Source organism: Xylocopa sonorina, chromosome 10 (assembly GCF_050948175.1).
Source record: "Xylocopa sonorina isolate GNS202 chromosome 10, iyXylSono1_principal, whole genome shotgun sequence".
Classification (NCBI taxonomy): Eukaryota; Metazoa; Arthropoda; class Insecta; order Hymenoptera; family Apidae; genus Xylocopa; species Xylocopa sonorina.
The window spans coordinates 5,702,900-5,717,470 of NC_135202.1; the positions used below are offsets into that span (position 1 = coordinate 5,702,900).

A 14,571-nucleotide genomic window follows, 5' to 3' on the forward strand; every position below is an offset into this window, starting at 1 on the left:
TAGTGATGAGACAGGAACCGAGGGGGCAGGAGGAGGCGGAGGACGCGGAGGAAGATTAATTAAGTCCCAGCACGGACGAAGCAGGCATTTACATCAGTTAGCCGCGCTTACAAGAAACACGTAAGAAGCGTCCCAGGGCGAGGGTTGAGAGGGCTCGACGGAGGTGGGGGATTTATTGCCCTCGAGCGTCGCTCGGTCCTCCTCGCGTCTTGTGAACGCGGCTTAAGGCGCGTGCTGCTGTCACCGCTGCGATCTCACCGGTGACAGTCGGCACGGTAACTGTCTTCATTCGTGATTGACATCGCGATCGCGGTCTTTCCCTCGCGCATGTCGCTCGTCCCGGCCTGCGCAAGCGCGCGCGCGCGCGCGCGCGACAACGCGCCACGGACCAGATTGAACGGTACAAAAAGAGACGCGTCCGACGCCGTTCCCCTTTCGTTCGCCGGATACGAAGCCACGCGTGCCAAACCGGGGGCCGACAGGCTTTTCTCGGCCGTACTTCGCGAGTGTTTCTTTTTCTTCTCTTTTTTCGCTGGATCGCGATCGAGAGGGGGATAAAAAGAAGGCGGCGAGGTACATTCGGTGAGATGTATCTCGTGCAAGAAAGCATGAAACTCTGAGCTTTCGAGACGGTCGGCTTTCGTCACCGTGGGATTTTAAAAAGGAACGAGAAATGGGTATCGTTAATTAGGCTTCTCTGGGTAAAGATGGTACGATGACGATGGACCATTCTTCTTGAAACTTTTACGTCGCTTTTCTTCTTGTTTTAATTGAATAGGAGACATGAAACAAATTCTACTGAAACGAGACGATACGATATGCGAGTAGAAAATTTGTAGGTCCCTTTTGAGGCAAAAATAATTCGCGTTTTGTTGTCACATCCAGAACAGAAATCGCGAAGGAGAAACCGCGACGACCTCGCGGTTTAGTCCTGATCGACTCCCGGAGGGAGAACAGGGTCGTGGTTTCAAGATGGCCGATGGTGGACCGCGAAGGCGCGCGTGTAATCAAGTGAATCAAAAGTGGGCAACGGTATTCGTCATTAGCGAAGACGGTGGTCAAAGGTGAACTAATCTGGATGAAGGCTCATTAGCCGCGAGTAGTGTCTTTAATGACTCAGTTGGGCACAGTAAAATATTGATTGTGCGAGTACTTTAGTGGCTTGAACAGTTTGATTGAAAGCACTTAGCGGATACCTATCAACGGACCGCTCGAATCCACTGAATTGCTTCAACATCAAATTACTCAAACCCACCACAACGTCTCGTACAATGCTCATCCTTCAAAATTTGCCATAGCGCGCACCCTCGGGTCGTCCACTGAAATCCATCAAACGCATCTGACTCGATAATCACCTGCCCAAATTAAAAAAATCATCCATCAGACAGTCATGTCTGCTCGGGTTCATCGGACAGCTCCACCCTACACGAATTCCCTTCGACCTGACGAAGATAGCTCGTAGTAACCCATTCTAAGTCGCGTCTTATCATTCCAATAGCCAAAGCATTCGCTTCCCGCGAAATGGACTTAATCCACCCACGATCCGCCATAACCCAAAGCGTATCTCAAGTGAACCGCAAAAGTTACGCAACATTCGACCACCCTTCGCGAGTTCCGCTCACAGAACTAAGGAGAGGTCGTCGACCAGGCTGACTCAATGGACCCCATGGCGTCTTATCTTGGTTCCTTCCCGCGCGATACCAAGCTGACACGCTCCAACGCGCCTCGTTCCGCTCGGAACCCCCCTCGGGAGTCCCGGATCGTCGGATCGATACTCGCGCGGCGACTTTCCGCGACTTACGAATGGACAATTTCGGAGATTAGATGCGCGTTTCGTGGACAGGTTATGCGCGCTTTAACCGCTTACGTCCCGCTAACTTCGCCCATAAAGTTCCCGCGTTAGACGCCGGCTGTGCCTCCGTTGGATTTTACGCGGCTAGATACTAGCGGGCCCGGGGAACGCGCGTATCCGCGGCTGTATCTGCGACCGGCAATGAATGGACGCGTTGCGTTGCAGCTGGATAATTGGAAAGATTATACCGCGGCGAGCACCGATGCACTTTAGCGCGCGCGCGAACGACACGGGTACGTTTCAAGCCGTGGTCGCACTTGGCGAACAACGATTCGTTCGTACAGACAGCAAGCCTGAAGAGACAATCGGTACAGTTTCCAGTTTGCCTGACTTTGCTTTACTGTACAATTCCTCTGTTTAAAATGCTACTATTTTTTATCGAATCATGGCGTCCGTGATTAAATTCGCGTCCACTTGTTGCGTATCCTAACATCGTATCATCCGTGAAACGTAACTGTGATACGATACGAGGAAACGATACGCAACGATGATACAAGTCTGTAGTCTTACGAGACCAGTGAAGCTAGAATCATTCATCTTCGTAAAAGAATAACGAAATTGAGAAGTTATTACATAGAACGATTTGTTTGTTAATATTTAACTATAGAATACTTTTGTACTGGTAGCTAGCAGTTGGTCAAGTGCGAGCCAGGCTTTACAGGCAGTTCCAGGCCGCTATCTTCCATAGGGGTCGCAGTTAAAAAGCAGAAGATAGGTCTGTCGAAACGTTACACCAGGCATGGCGCAATCGGCGATTTTTATTTCTATTTCGAGACTCCGCCGGCGGAGTAGAATACCCTAGGGCCGCGGGCTTAATTTGTTGTCGCGGCCCGTTGTTTAATACGGAGGTAATTGGCCACGCTCTCTGTGTCCTGACATTTCTGTTAAGTGCTGCGGTGCTAAAGCGTGGCTTCTCGTTTATTGTCTAGGAATATTTAGTATTCGCGCTGGGAGGCTTAAACGTAGGTGCGACCGTCGCGAGCGTTCCCGCGTGCGTGTCCGTGTGCGAGTTCACCGCCATAGGTGCACCGGGTACTCGAGTACGAATACCGCCAAGTGTTGTTTCGCGTCGAGTTGGTAAATTAAGCCTTTACACGCCCGGTCGAAAAGTTTTCCGGCGCAGATGCTATCGGCTGGAGGCAATCCTCCGTGGATAAGTTTTATACAATAAAAGTCATGGTATTGTAATGGAGCCTCCCGAGTTTTATGGAATACTCGACGATGCCAATGCACGGGGTCGTAGAATGCAAAGGGTTAGAGACGTAGGTTGTATTAATGCGAGATTCGAAGGTAGAAGATAGAAATGCGTGGATAAAAGATAAAAATGCCATTGATTAACTGTCGCATTTTCTAATCCTCGTGCAGAGAGACAGTCATTTTAGTGACACCGTGTTAAACTTAAGAATCAAATAAAATTCTAACGCAATCAATTATTCAGTAACCATATGATTTGTAATTGGTAAAAATAAGAAAAAATGTGCATTCATATCTGGACCAGCGAGCCACGAAAGATATACTCGACAAAAGGGTTAACGCGCGTAAAAGTCGCTGGCAGAGTCGGATTGCCGCGCGGAGAGGCAACGTCTGCGTAAGAACAGGATCTACGGAGATCGATATCGATGTGGATCAGTGTGGCAGTGGTGCGCGATCGGCTCGAGACTGCACACGGGACAGATCGTTAAATCCGCTATCCGATAGCGATACTTTAGCTCGTTCGCGCCGATATATGGCGCCCGTTAGAAAATCCCCATTGTACGCAGCCGGGCCTAATCTTGCTCGTGCCTCGTATCTCCCTTTTCTATGGCTGCTCATTAACCCGGACCAATGGAAGGATTTGGTCCAACGACTTTTTCCTATTCTTCCATTTCATTCGTACCTTTCTTATATGCCAATCGAACAAACTTTCTTCGTTAGCGATCGAAGCGAAACGATGTGGTCAAAAACCAGTCCACTGTCCATACGTTATACAGAAAATTTCGCAAGGGTGCAAGACAGAATTTACTAGCGAAGCGATAAATAAAATTATTACGAATCTCGTTGAACGTGTTTCTGGTCACGCGAATAACCGATAACTCATAGAGAGACCTCTTGATTACTTGTATTGATACTTTTAAGATGAATTCAACGAACTCCAATCGCAGCTGATTTGGTACACAACCGCACAAACGTTAAAACGTCGCGACGCGCGTCGTTCCAACCCTCGCGCGTTGACCACGAGCGCGCAAATGATCCGTGGCTGAATCGTGGGGCGCGTTATCGTAGAAAGTGATCGAATTTTCGCGACGTACGGAGGACGCGTCGCCGCCAATAAATCGCGCGACCGATCGATAATGATCGTCCGATCGGGCCGGCGATAGCGGCGTACCGAACGATCGATCGGCAGCCACGGGGGCCGGCTGTTAAAGCGCGTACATACAAATCGGTGGCACGGCTTCCTGTGTCGCGTTATTTATCGAATCTACCAGCCGGTAACGGTGCACACGCGGTCCTCGGGGGTGTAGTTACACGCGGGTTACAATTACGCGCGCGGTGTTCACCGCGGGACCGCGTTCCTCGAGGCGTTCGAAGCGCCGCGACGCGAATAGAACCGCGTTACGAAACCCTGAAGTCGCGCGTCGGTTTCGTTGGTACGAAGAGGATCTTCACAAGCCCATTCTTCGTGTTCGACTAACCGATCTCTGTCTTCTTAAACATCGTAAGGATTTGGATAAAAGCAATTGTCAAGCGTATACCTTTTGCAAATAACGCAAAAAGATCCATGCAGGATGTTGACGTAGAAATGCTGTGTAACCTGATTTCCTAATATTCTAGTCGAACGTAGAAACGCTAGAATTCTGCGTGGTACACGTTTCTTTAACCCCCAATAAGAGCAACGAGGTAACGATCGACGATCAGATTCCACGTTCGCAGAATTCTCTGAATGGATGGCTGGAATTCCATGAATGGATCGCGAAATGTCGGGAGGGTCCTCCGCGTAGGGCTGGCCGGCCGGCTGGTGCTCCAAATATTCTTAGCACCGAGGTCCAAGGACGAAATCCCGAACGAAGTGGTATGCCATCTTGGGGCCGGGGTTCTTCGCAGCCTTTTAAGCGACAGGTGCAAATATTTGGCGGGAGTAAGGGGGCTTGGGAAGGGTTGGCACCGCAAAAAAGGAAGCCGGTAATTGTAAGCCCCGGGTAGAAAAACCAGTTTGCTAAAAACAACCTGGCCTCACGATCGTGTCTTGTTGCGGGGCTACCGAATAAGCCGGGACGAGTCAGTGTACCGTGCGTACGACGCGCGTATAAGGAATATGTTGGATTCCTTTTGCAGTCCCTGAAGAAAATATATACGCGCGCGCTCCTTAGGACGCTGATTTGCTTCTTTTCTTTTTTCTCATCCCTCCTCGCGTGCACTCCTCCCCGTTTCTTTTCTCGTTGGTTTCCCTTCGGGGAAGATGGTAGAACGGTCGGTATTTGATTGTGAATCGTGTAGGATGAGGTAAGACAGAAGAAGGTTATTTTTAATCCTTTCGTAATGTCTGAATAAGTGGTGGGTTCAGGGACTGAAGGGTTGAGAGGATTCTGGCCATTAAGATTTTGGATAAAATGTGTTTCAATGTATTATGTACGTATTGATCCTTAACGTGACGTGTCTATCAAGAATAATCTTTTCTTTTAAGTTAAATTTTATTGAATAGTGTAGGAAAATTAATGCGATACTCAGGAAAGAAAGATTTTTTAACGTTTTAATTAATTGTAATAAGAATTTGATTGGATTAAATATATAAAAACGATTGTGCTAATATTTATGTAAAACCTTATACGTTCTTTCTTCGATACTGCCTAATATTACGAAGTAGAGGGTTCGAAAAACCGATTTATGAGACTACCAAAGACTCTCTCGTCTCAATTTCCAAGAATATAATCAAGGAAGTTCAACGATCCGGTCGATCGATTAACAAAATCGATCGAAACCAATTAACGGTACACATTCGGTCCCCAAATATTCGCTATTAAAAGGAACCTGAGACAACCATCCTCAACACCTGTCGAACGCCCGAATGGACGTTCCAAAAGTCATCGCGAGATCCGGAAAAGAGGCTTCGCAGAGGCCTCGAGTAGAGATGGGATCAAGTCTGATGCGGACTTAGAAATCCGAGTCAATTTATTAGACAAGTTTCAATAACAAAATAACGAATCGATACAGAATGAACACCAGAGGAATTTGTAACTGCAGTTATCAATTTAACTATAAATCAATGGAATCTGTGTACTTCAGCATAGCCTCTCAATTTACAATTCGCATAAATCCCAAGTTAACTAAGGAAATAAGTACCAGCTTGAATTCCTCGAAGGTACTCGTAAAGAGTTCGGATCGACCTGGTCCACGTGAGCCATTCCACTTAAAAGCGTCGCTTCGAATCGCCAAAGTGTTCGCGGAACGTTCGAAACGATCCAGCCAGATTCGAACCTATTTGCAAAGTACTTGATCCCATCGCTAGCCTCGAGTCGAGGAGTCATCGACTCGGGCAGCAGCGACGACGCAATCCACGGCGATGCGTCTCTGGTTCTCGAACCAGCCTGACCTTACTTAACCCAAATCTCGACGGAATCGGCCAGGTTCCAGGCCGATCGTCCCGACCTGACCTTCCATAACCCGATTCTTCTAGAATACGGTAACGAACGGCCGCGCACGCGAACACGTCGAAGGCGGAAATCCTACGACAAGGCCCGTTAGCCGCGTATTTGAATTGAATAACGATCGCCTTTAAATTCGAATCTAGGCGACTCTGACTAGGGACAGGCGCGTGTGCGTCACACACACACTGGTATACGGGGTGTCTCTTTAACGGGAACACCGTGGAACGTCTCGTCAGTGGACCAAGCTTCTCTGCAGGAACGTGAATAATTGCAACACGCACAAAATTATAAAACGTATACACACCCAGCAGTGGAGAAACAAACGAATTAATATATTTAGTATACTTTTAAGAAGAATTGGAAATATTTTAATAATATGATAGAATCTCTATAAATGGAGATCTGAAAGAGTTCTCAATGGAACCTCTCGTACACGTGTGTCTATATTTAGTATAAGATAGCGATGTACGTTAAATAACCAACCGCGAGAGACTAGCACGCGCGTTACTTGGCGTGTTTCATATAATTTCGCATACTAAGCGCGTTCCTGGCTCGGTTGCGCGTTTCAATTTCCCGCGAACACCCGGCGGTCCACTTCGCGCCCGGTTGAAACAGACACCCTGTAAAGCGTACGTCTGTACCCGTAGAGAGCCGAGTGGCTGGCAACGTTCACGTGTTCACCTGTCGCAGGTAGAGCGGAATCCTCATTGAGATTCCGCCGCGCGGCCTTTTTCTATTGCCGTGGCCGAGAGGAGCCATTGTTCGCGGCATCGTAAATTATTGCCACCGGTCGCGAATCGAGCATGAGCTTAAAAACTCCGCATAAATCATCCCGCTATTAGAAGGTCACGTCGCCAGGACGGCTGTTGGATAACGGCACGGACTGGCATTTTGTATCTCGTTCGAAGGAGCAAATAGGGGAGGGTTTTGGTACCGCGTTGGGACCGACGAGTAGGCTTCACGGCTTCGTCTTTAAGTATTGTACGATACTGAGGCTAGATGATCATCTAATTTGTCGTATTAGAGAACAGAAGGTCGTATCTGGTAATACTGTTCGTAATTAGGACATTTATATGGTTTGTAAGGGTGAGGATATAATCCAAGAGTGAAGACGTTGATTAATCTATTGATTAATCCGAGGACACCTCTGTTCGATATATTTTTGCGATAAATTGCGAGACCTTGATGCAAGGAGGACATCGAGAATATTTGATTCGTGATCACGAACTGCGGATATTTATGCAGATACGATGTTCCGAGGTATGCGAGACATAATGAAAACAGACGGAGGTTACTTAAGAAATATTAAGGAAATAAGAATTCGCGATATAGCTCGAAAGTATGTATCCTGTTTGTTCAATTGTGATACATGCGCGACATAAGTTACATCCTGCCAGAATTTCTTTATTTCTATATATTTAAGAAATAGTTAATAGCCATGGTATACGATTTGATTAAATATCTTCATAATTTTCAACAATCCCAATTGTTCTAATCTTCAGAATTGAATACACTGATATTTCGAAACAATTCGATGGAGTGCGTTAATCTCTACAAAGGTTAAAAACTATTTCTTGGTTAATTGTAACAAATTATTAGAGCCGAACGGCCACGCGCATAAAGCACAATCGCGGTGCGGAGCATTAATAGCGAACTCGAGTAAACTACGGCAATCAATCGATAACGCTTCCAATCAGCGATGGAACTTTCCCCCTGACCATAAACGCGCGCGATACGATCATCGACAACTTCATCAGGAACAGAGGTGCTCTGTTTCCCCCTGGCGAATTCCACGGGCGAGCCGCGACGAGCAAAAAGCTCGGCTAAATGAAAAGCGGCCTATTGCGAAACGCGTCGAGGCAGAAGTTTGTCCAGCAAGCAAATGATTCATCGTGACTTTCACAATGAACGCGTCGAGTGGTAACGGCCGGTGGAAAGGAAGAAAGATGAAGAGACGAGGTGGCTAGAGATGGGATCAAGTTCAATACGTGCTCACGAGTTCGAGTCAATCCCAACGAAACACTCTCACCCTGTACCACGTTATACACGAAGCACTCGAATTACAACAAAATCACTTCAAAAAATATCCTCGTCTTTTTGCCAAAACTCCATACAAATTTTCTATCCTTCAAGAACTTACTTTTTCATTACCTACGGGGGTTCTTCGAATTTATCAAACCATGCTACACATAAATGGTGTTATGAAACAAGAACTGACCAAAAAATGGCCCCGTTTTCAAAAGCATGGTGGCACTCGTTCGAAACCGCTTGGCGATGTGCTTGATCCCATCGCTAGTGGTGGCGAAGGGCGAAGAAAAACCGCGTTCTCCACGGTTGGGCCCGCGAGCGCGTCGCGCTGAAATAGTCGTGTTTACAGGCGTCGACGGAAGATAAATATAAAAGGCGCCGATGCCACGCATCAGTCGCGAAAAAAACGCGTAAAAAAGGGAACGCAGGAACGTACCTTGGAACGCGTTTACACTGGCCGCTGCGGGGACGAGAGTCACCTAAGCAAGACGAAACAGACTGATTCGAAGCGCATGGAACGCGGATTCTTGTTGCTCGAGTTGTACGCTGACATCGATCGAGAAACGCGTCCAGTCATCGGTGTCGATGACTACCCACCCCGTCCCTAGACAACATCGACGGGGCTGGAAGTTCGACGCGTTTCGTTCCTGGGACTCCGACTAAATCGGGATTCAGGGTTAACGACCTTGCCGTTTCTCCGTGTTATTTCAGGGTCGGAAAAGTGAAACGGTACATCGATTCGAGGTGCAATAAGCTGGCGGATGTTTGCTTTCGCAATCTCGAAGTACCGATTAAAGATTCTAGCTTGAAGCGTCTCGATTGTTTTGTCAGAACCAAAATCGGATATGGAAAATTCCAATTCATGCATTCATTCGCATAATAAGTAATAGATTCAAATGCTACCAAACGATATATACGTTCGTGAATAAAGTTTAACCAGCTATACCTATTACTAACTACGCAAAGTAACTACCACGCGGAACCAGCGTTATCCAAAAACACTGTCTATCGTAGGCCCAACCCAGCCAACGCGCGTCACTTCTCCAAGCAACAGTTCAGAGCCATAACTCTTCCCATGGACGCTATCTCCATAGAAAACACCCTCCATTCAGCCGCGTGGCGTCTCGAAAACAGCGGCGCTCGAATCCGCGCAGAGAGCCGCCGTGGTCAGGAAGAGCACCACCGTAAAACAGAAATCAAAGGCCGACGATCCCGTTGTAACCGTGGATAATTTACAGCCGGCCACGAGGCCGGGCATAACTCACGCGGGCAAATCAGTCTGTCAAATAAACGTACGGCCGTAAACGTACATTTTCACCGCGGCCCGCGGTCCGAGTGAGATTTTAACGCCAATCCATGTCGTGTATCCATCAATAATCCGGCGGGATCATTAGGCGACCGCTCTTTTCCAGCGACGTAGCGCGCGAGACGGCCGGGAAAAAGGGAAAAAACCCCTCGCGTACGATAATTTGCATCCGATGCCACGAGGAGATCCGTTCGTTAAGCGTTTCGCGCGTTCCACGTCGGACGATCCTCGGCTACGGGCGCCTTCTTTTTCTCTTGTCCCACGTCCAAGCCGCGGAGAGAGGCTCGAGCCTGAGATTGCGCCCGTTAATTTTCTGCTTTTTGCCGGGCTTCGGTGAAAATGCGCGCCGGGATTGAGCCGTGGAAGGAAGCTGTCGGTGAATGTTGGCGATTTCCAGGGCGAAAGCGGGTACACGCGTGGGATAACTCGCTGTGGGAATTTTCGAGTCGCTCGAGAATTTAGAGTTACGTAAAAAATGTCCGCGTGGAGAGATTTATTTGTTCTCCCTCGATCGCTTCCGACACGTTCCCCTGGCTCTATTTAGCGTAGCCTACGCGGGCTGATTAATGGCTGAAACCTCCCTCGCGCGGTGTATCTCGCTCTGAGAATTTTAGAGCTGGAATTCGTTGAGAACGAAATACCGCGTTCGAACGTATCAGAAATGCCTAAGTATATTAGCTAAATCTTAAAACTGCCCAAGTCTTCGCTATTTCCAACATCTACCACCGCGAACTCCTCTCAGAAATCCCGTATAACCCCCTCGAAACGTTTAAGAATCGTAAAAAGAACTTACCTCGCACCTGGAAGTGTCCAATATCTCGACCTCCGTATTAACGTTATCGATGGTAACGCTGTGCCGGTACAGGAAATCTGTAACAGAGAGCGGAGAACGAGATTACGGTGACTGCTACCGCGACGATGAACGATAGCCGGGCATTCCTGAATCGCCTATCGCCCGGCTAGGTCTACAGGGCTAGCGAAAGAGGGTCCGGCCGCGAGAAGATGTACGAGCTCGCTCGTCCTGGATAATGAAACCGATCCGTCAGGCCCTCTTCCCGTGGATTCGAGGGAGATCTCGCGCTGGTTAGCGGACGGAGTAATCGTCCGGATCTGGTCTAGCGTCCTTGCTCGACCGATCCACGGGAGACGATAACTGAAACTGTACACCAACGTGAAAAAGGGAGATCGATCTCGCGTGGGACTTGATATCAATGCTGGGCAAGCTGGAGGAAACGTTGGGCTAAGTCCTTGGCGATTCTTGAAATCGTCTCTGGCACTCCACCCACCCTTTGGTCCACGCTCGATGACCGCGGTGTGATTTACGTCCGCCATTTGTTTCCCGTCCGCGGTCATCGTGAGGAGAGAGTCCTTGATGATCGATTGGATAAATAAAAATTGATGGTGGTTATGGAATAGGTGGCAGGTTGGCTGAGAAAGTGTGCTCGTTTCGAAATCAGAATTTCGGATGAACAAGTATCTTGGGATCGATTTGGGAAATAGGAAGTATCGATGTCGCGATTGTTCTTTCGTTGAACGAAGGCTGGTCTCTTGTACAGGGATTGAGAATATCGAACAAAGATATTCAGGCGAATAGAAAACGCGGTTAATGCGCGAAAGCCGCGGACCAGTTACTAACGACAATTCCAATTTGACGCGCTGACGCCGGGCGTCGCGCCGCTCTGTCATTATGCCATTCGCTGACAATGACGCGTTACTTTCCCCGCGAAGCCTCCGCTGCGTTATAATCGAATTTATTTCCCACAACGCCGCGCAATTTAATACTTATTTCGTAAACTTCATTTCACTTACCCAGCGAGAAGTGAGTTCCACGTCGATAAAAGGAAACGCGTTACACCGAACCGCTTCGAATCCGACGGTACTTGGAGAAATTACTGGAAACAGTGATAAATAACCGTAAGAAGACGGAACTACTCGAGCGTCTTCGCTCTCGACAAATATTAAAATTCGATTCTTCCTGGAACCGACCGTTCTCCAGCCACGATCGTCGAGTTGCGCGCGAGGAAATCACTCGCTTCCCGGTTTCGTGGCGGCTGAAGACAACCAGGAATTTATCCGCGATCTAGAAAAATGGAGGACGTCTTCTTATCCGCGAAAGTGGCGAACGATAGCGAGACAATACGAGCGGGGGGAATCGACTGGGAGCACGGTAGCTGACGCGGAGGTGCGGACACGATAAATAAACGATAAATAAACTCATAAACACCTAGTGGAGCGCGGTTGCCGAGCCGTACGGCGGTCAGAAACAAGCAAATAAGGATGCTCGTTACATTAGCGAGCCGTTACGCTCGAGAAAGTTTTATTGCCGCGCAATGCCGTCGGGGAAGCGATTCGAGCGGGCTGACACGCCTGAGTATTTATCGTCCCTACCCGCGGAAAAATTCACGCCGGATTCCAGCGGAAGAATTTCAGCGAGCGAGCGAGCGAGCGAGCGTCTCTCGCGGAACGATACGAGATTCTTTCGATCGCTCCGCTCGCTTGAACACCACCTGTACGCGCATCGATCGATCGAATCTTTTCGCCTGTTGCTTTTCCGGTTCTCTCTCCCCCTTGTTCTTCCGCTTAGTTTAAATTACGAAGCCGCGTGTCCGTCCCGCGGGCTGCGATCGTGTAATCGTCACAGATCGTTGCAAGTTTCGCGCCAGCGGCGTTAAAAGGTAGACGCGACCGCTCGCGTGGACGTTGAGGAGAGTTCTGCTCGCTGAACGAGGTAAAAGTCGCGCGAACTTGTATCGCAACGATACCAATCGCGATTATGGACTATCAGAATTTTTCTGCGCGCATTTTTCGCACCTCCGCGTTCAATTTACGCTCGAAGATCGCGTTGAGACCGGTAGTCGCACGCGACGATGGATTCTCTCCCAGGCGTTTCACGCGCGCGTGAAACGAATCGAAAACACGCGGTTCCCGCGGTCCCAGGACGCCACTGCGCGCTTTCGTTCGGCGCCAGGGGATCACTTTTCCGATGAGACGCCCTCGAACGGTGAAAGCGACGCGCCTGGTTCCCTCGATCATCGCCTCCGATGGGACCAGCGCGTGGGTGACGAGGCGCGGAAAAAGAACCACCGCCGCGTTTAATAGAAACTTTATTTCGTGGCTCGCCTATCATCTGCTGAGGCTGTCCGTGAAACCTGGCAAATCGCAGCGAGGCGTTGCTACGAGCAGTTTCTACGAGGATGCTGCTTATCGCAACGCTCGTTTACGCGAGACTTCTCTCTAGGCGTTCTATTAAGTCTGCGTATGTGCGCACTGTGTGTGCACACGGGTGATTCTTTGTGCGCACGAGGAATCGCGTAGCTTTTAGACTGGGAATACTTGTAAACCTTTCAAATGGGAAGCGATTATATGCGTAAAGCGAAAGAGACGCGAATGATTATTTTTAAGACACTTTCTTCTTTATCGATTTGTCTATTTTCAAGAATTTTTTGGGGTTTGATTTGGCAAAGTGTTCGGTCGATTTTTCGGTTGTTGCGGGAACAACTTTTTCTGCGTTACAATGGCGAACGTGTAAGTGGATATACAAGGATGGAGCAATGAATTATGTATGTATGGTACGAGTAATGAATTTTAAGCGCATACATGTTCCGTATAAGTAATGAATTGCATTTTAGAAAGCAATTCTGCGACGCATTCTTCTCGATGTTTTGGGGGAGTTCGTTTGTCTGTATGCAAGCGTGTGCCAGATTAAAATTGAACCATGTTAAACTGTCTATAAATAAGTTGACTCTCAAGTTCGTCCATCCATGTGCTCGAATGAAAATTAAAACAAACGATACGCCTGATAGTAATCATTCTAAACATCGAATGTACAATTTTCAATATTAATTTCCGTACAGATCAGTCCCAATATGTAAAAATAAAATGATACGTTTCAAGTGGTACACTTTTAGGCAATTCTCGTTCGAGAAGGACGGCAGAGTAAGTAGCCCGCCATCCGCTCGAAATCGATTCGCATAACGGTGATATATACGTGATCCATGATTCGAACGCGAGTGATCTATCGATCTCTCGGTATGCACGATCTAATCTCTACCGTTTGGTCCGCGGACAAAACGTTCCCATCCACGAAACAATCGGCGACAGACAATACATACACTTGCCGCGGCTCGCTTTCTAAATCATAGTAGAGAATTAGATATTCCACGCAATGAACGTCTCAGCGAAGCGGATTTGCATTGGTAATCGAAAAATCGGGACGATCACGCGCCGTCCCCTGATGGGACACGAGAAATATTGATCGTTCGAAGCCATATACAGGCACGCGATGGATTTCACAAGAAATTTACAAAATCGACTACTGAATTGCATTCGCACACCTTTTGCAAATTGGAAGTCTATTGAATTTATGAGATACTCCTAACAAATCCAATCTTGAATCATGCTCGTGTTGTATCGCGAGAAAACCTTGTGTTCTGGGATTAGCAAAGGGTGCTGCTGCCAAGCATTTAATCAACGCTGCAAAACATCCAACGACCACCCTCGAAATCACCTGGCGTAGCAAAATTCACTCAAGGCAATAACTAATCAAATAGAAAGCAGTTTTCACCGTCACGCAGAAATTCTACGGATTTTTCGAACGATCCCACGGAGACCGTGCTTTATCTAAGATCGACTCGCGGACTCTCCGCTGGGATTGATTACCGTTCCCGGGCAGAACAATCTGCATGGCTAGAAAGTAATGGTCAATCAAAGATACGAGCACGAATTAACGTCGATTCCTCCTCAAAGCGTAGGAACGAGGTCGG

The 14,571-nt window shown here is 48.1% G+C and overlaps 1 protein-coding gene across 1 annotated transcript in view; it reads right to left on the reverse strand.

Moving 5' to 3' along the window:
- The window catches only part of LOC143427817 (ras-related and estrogen-regulated growth inhibitor), a 52,988-nt gene that overhangs the window by 22,542 nt on the left and 15,875 nt on the right, over window positions 1-14,571 (reverse strand). The window contains exon 3 of the mRNA XM_076902284.1: window positions 10,602-10,678. Within this exon, the coding sequence (XP_076758399.1) occupies window positions 10,602-10,678 (77 nt within the window). The remainder of the gene's footprint in view (window positions 1-10,601; window positions 10,679-14,571) is intronic.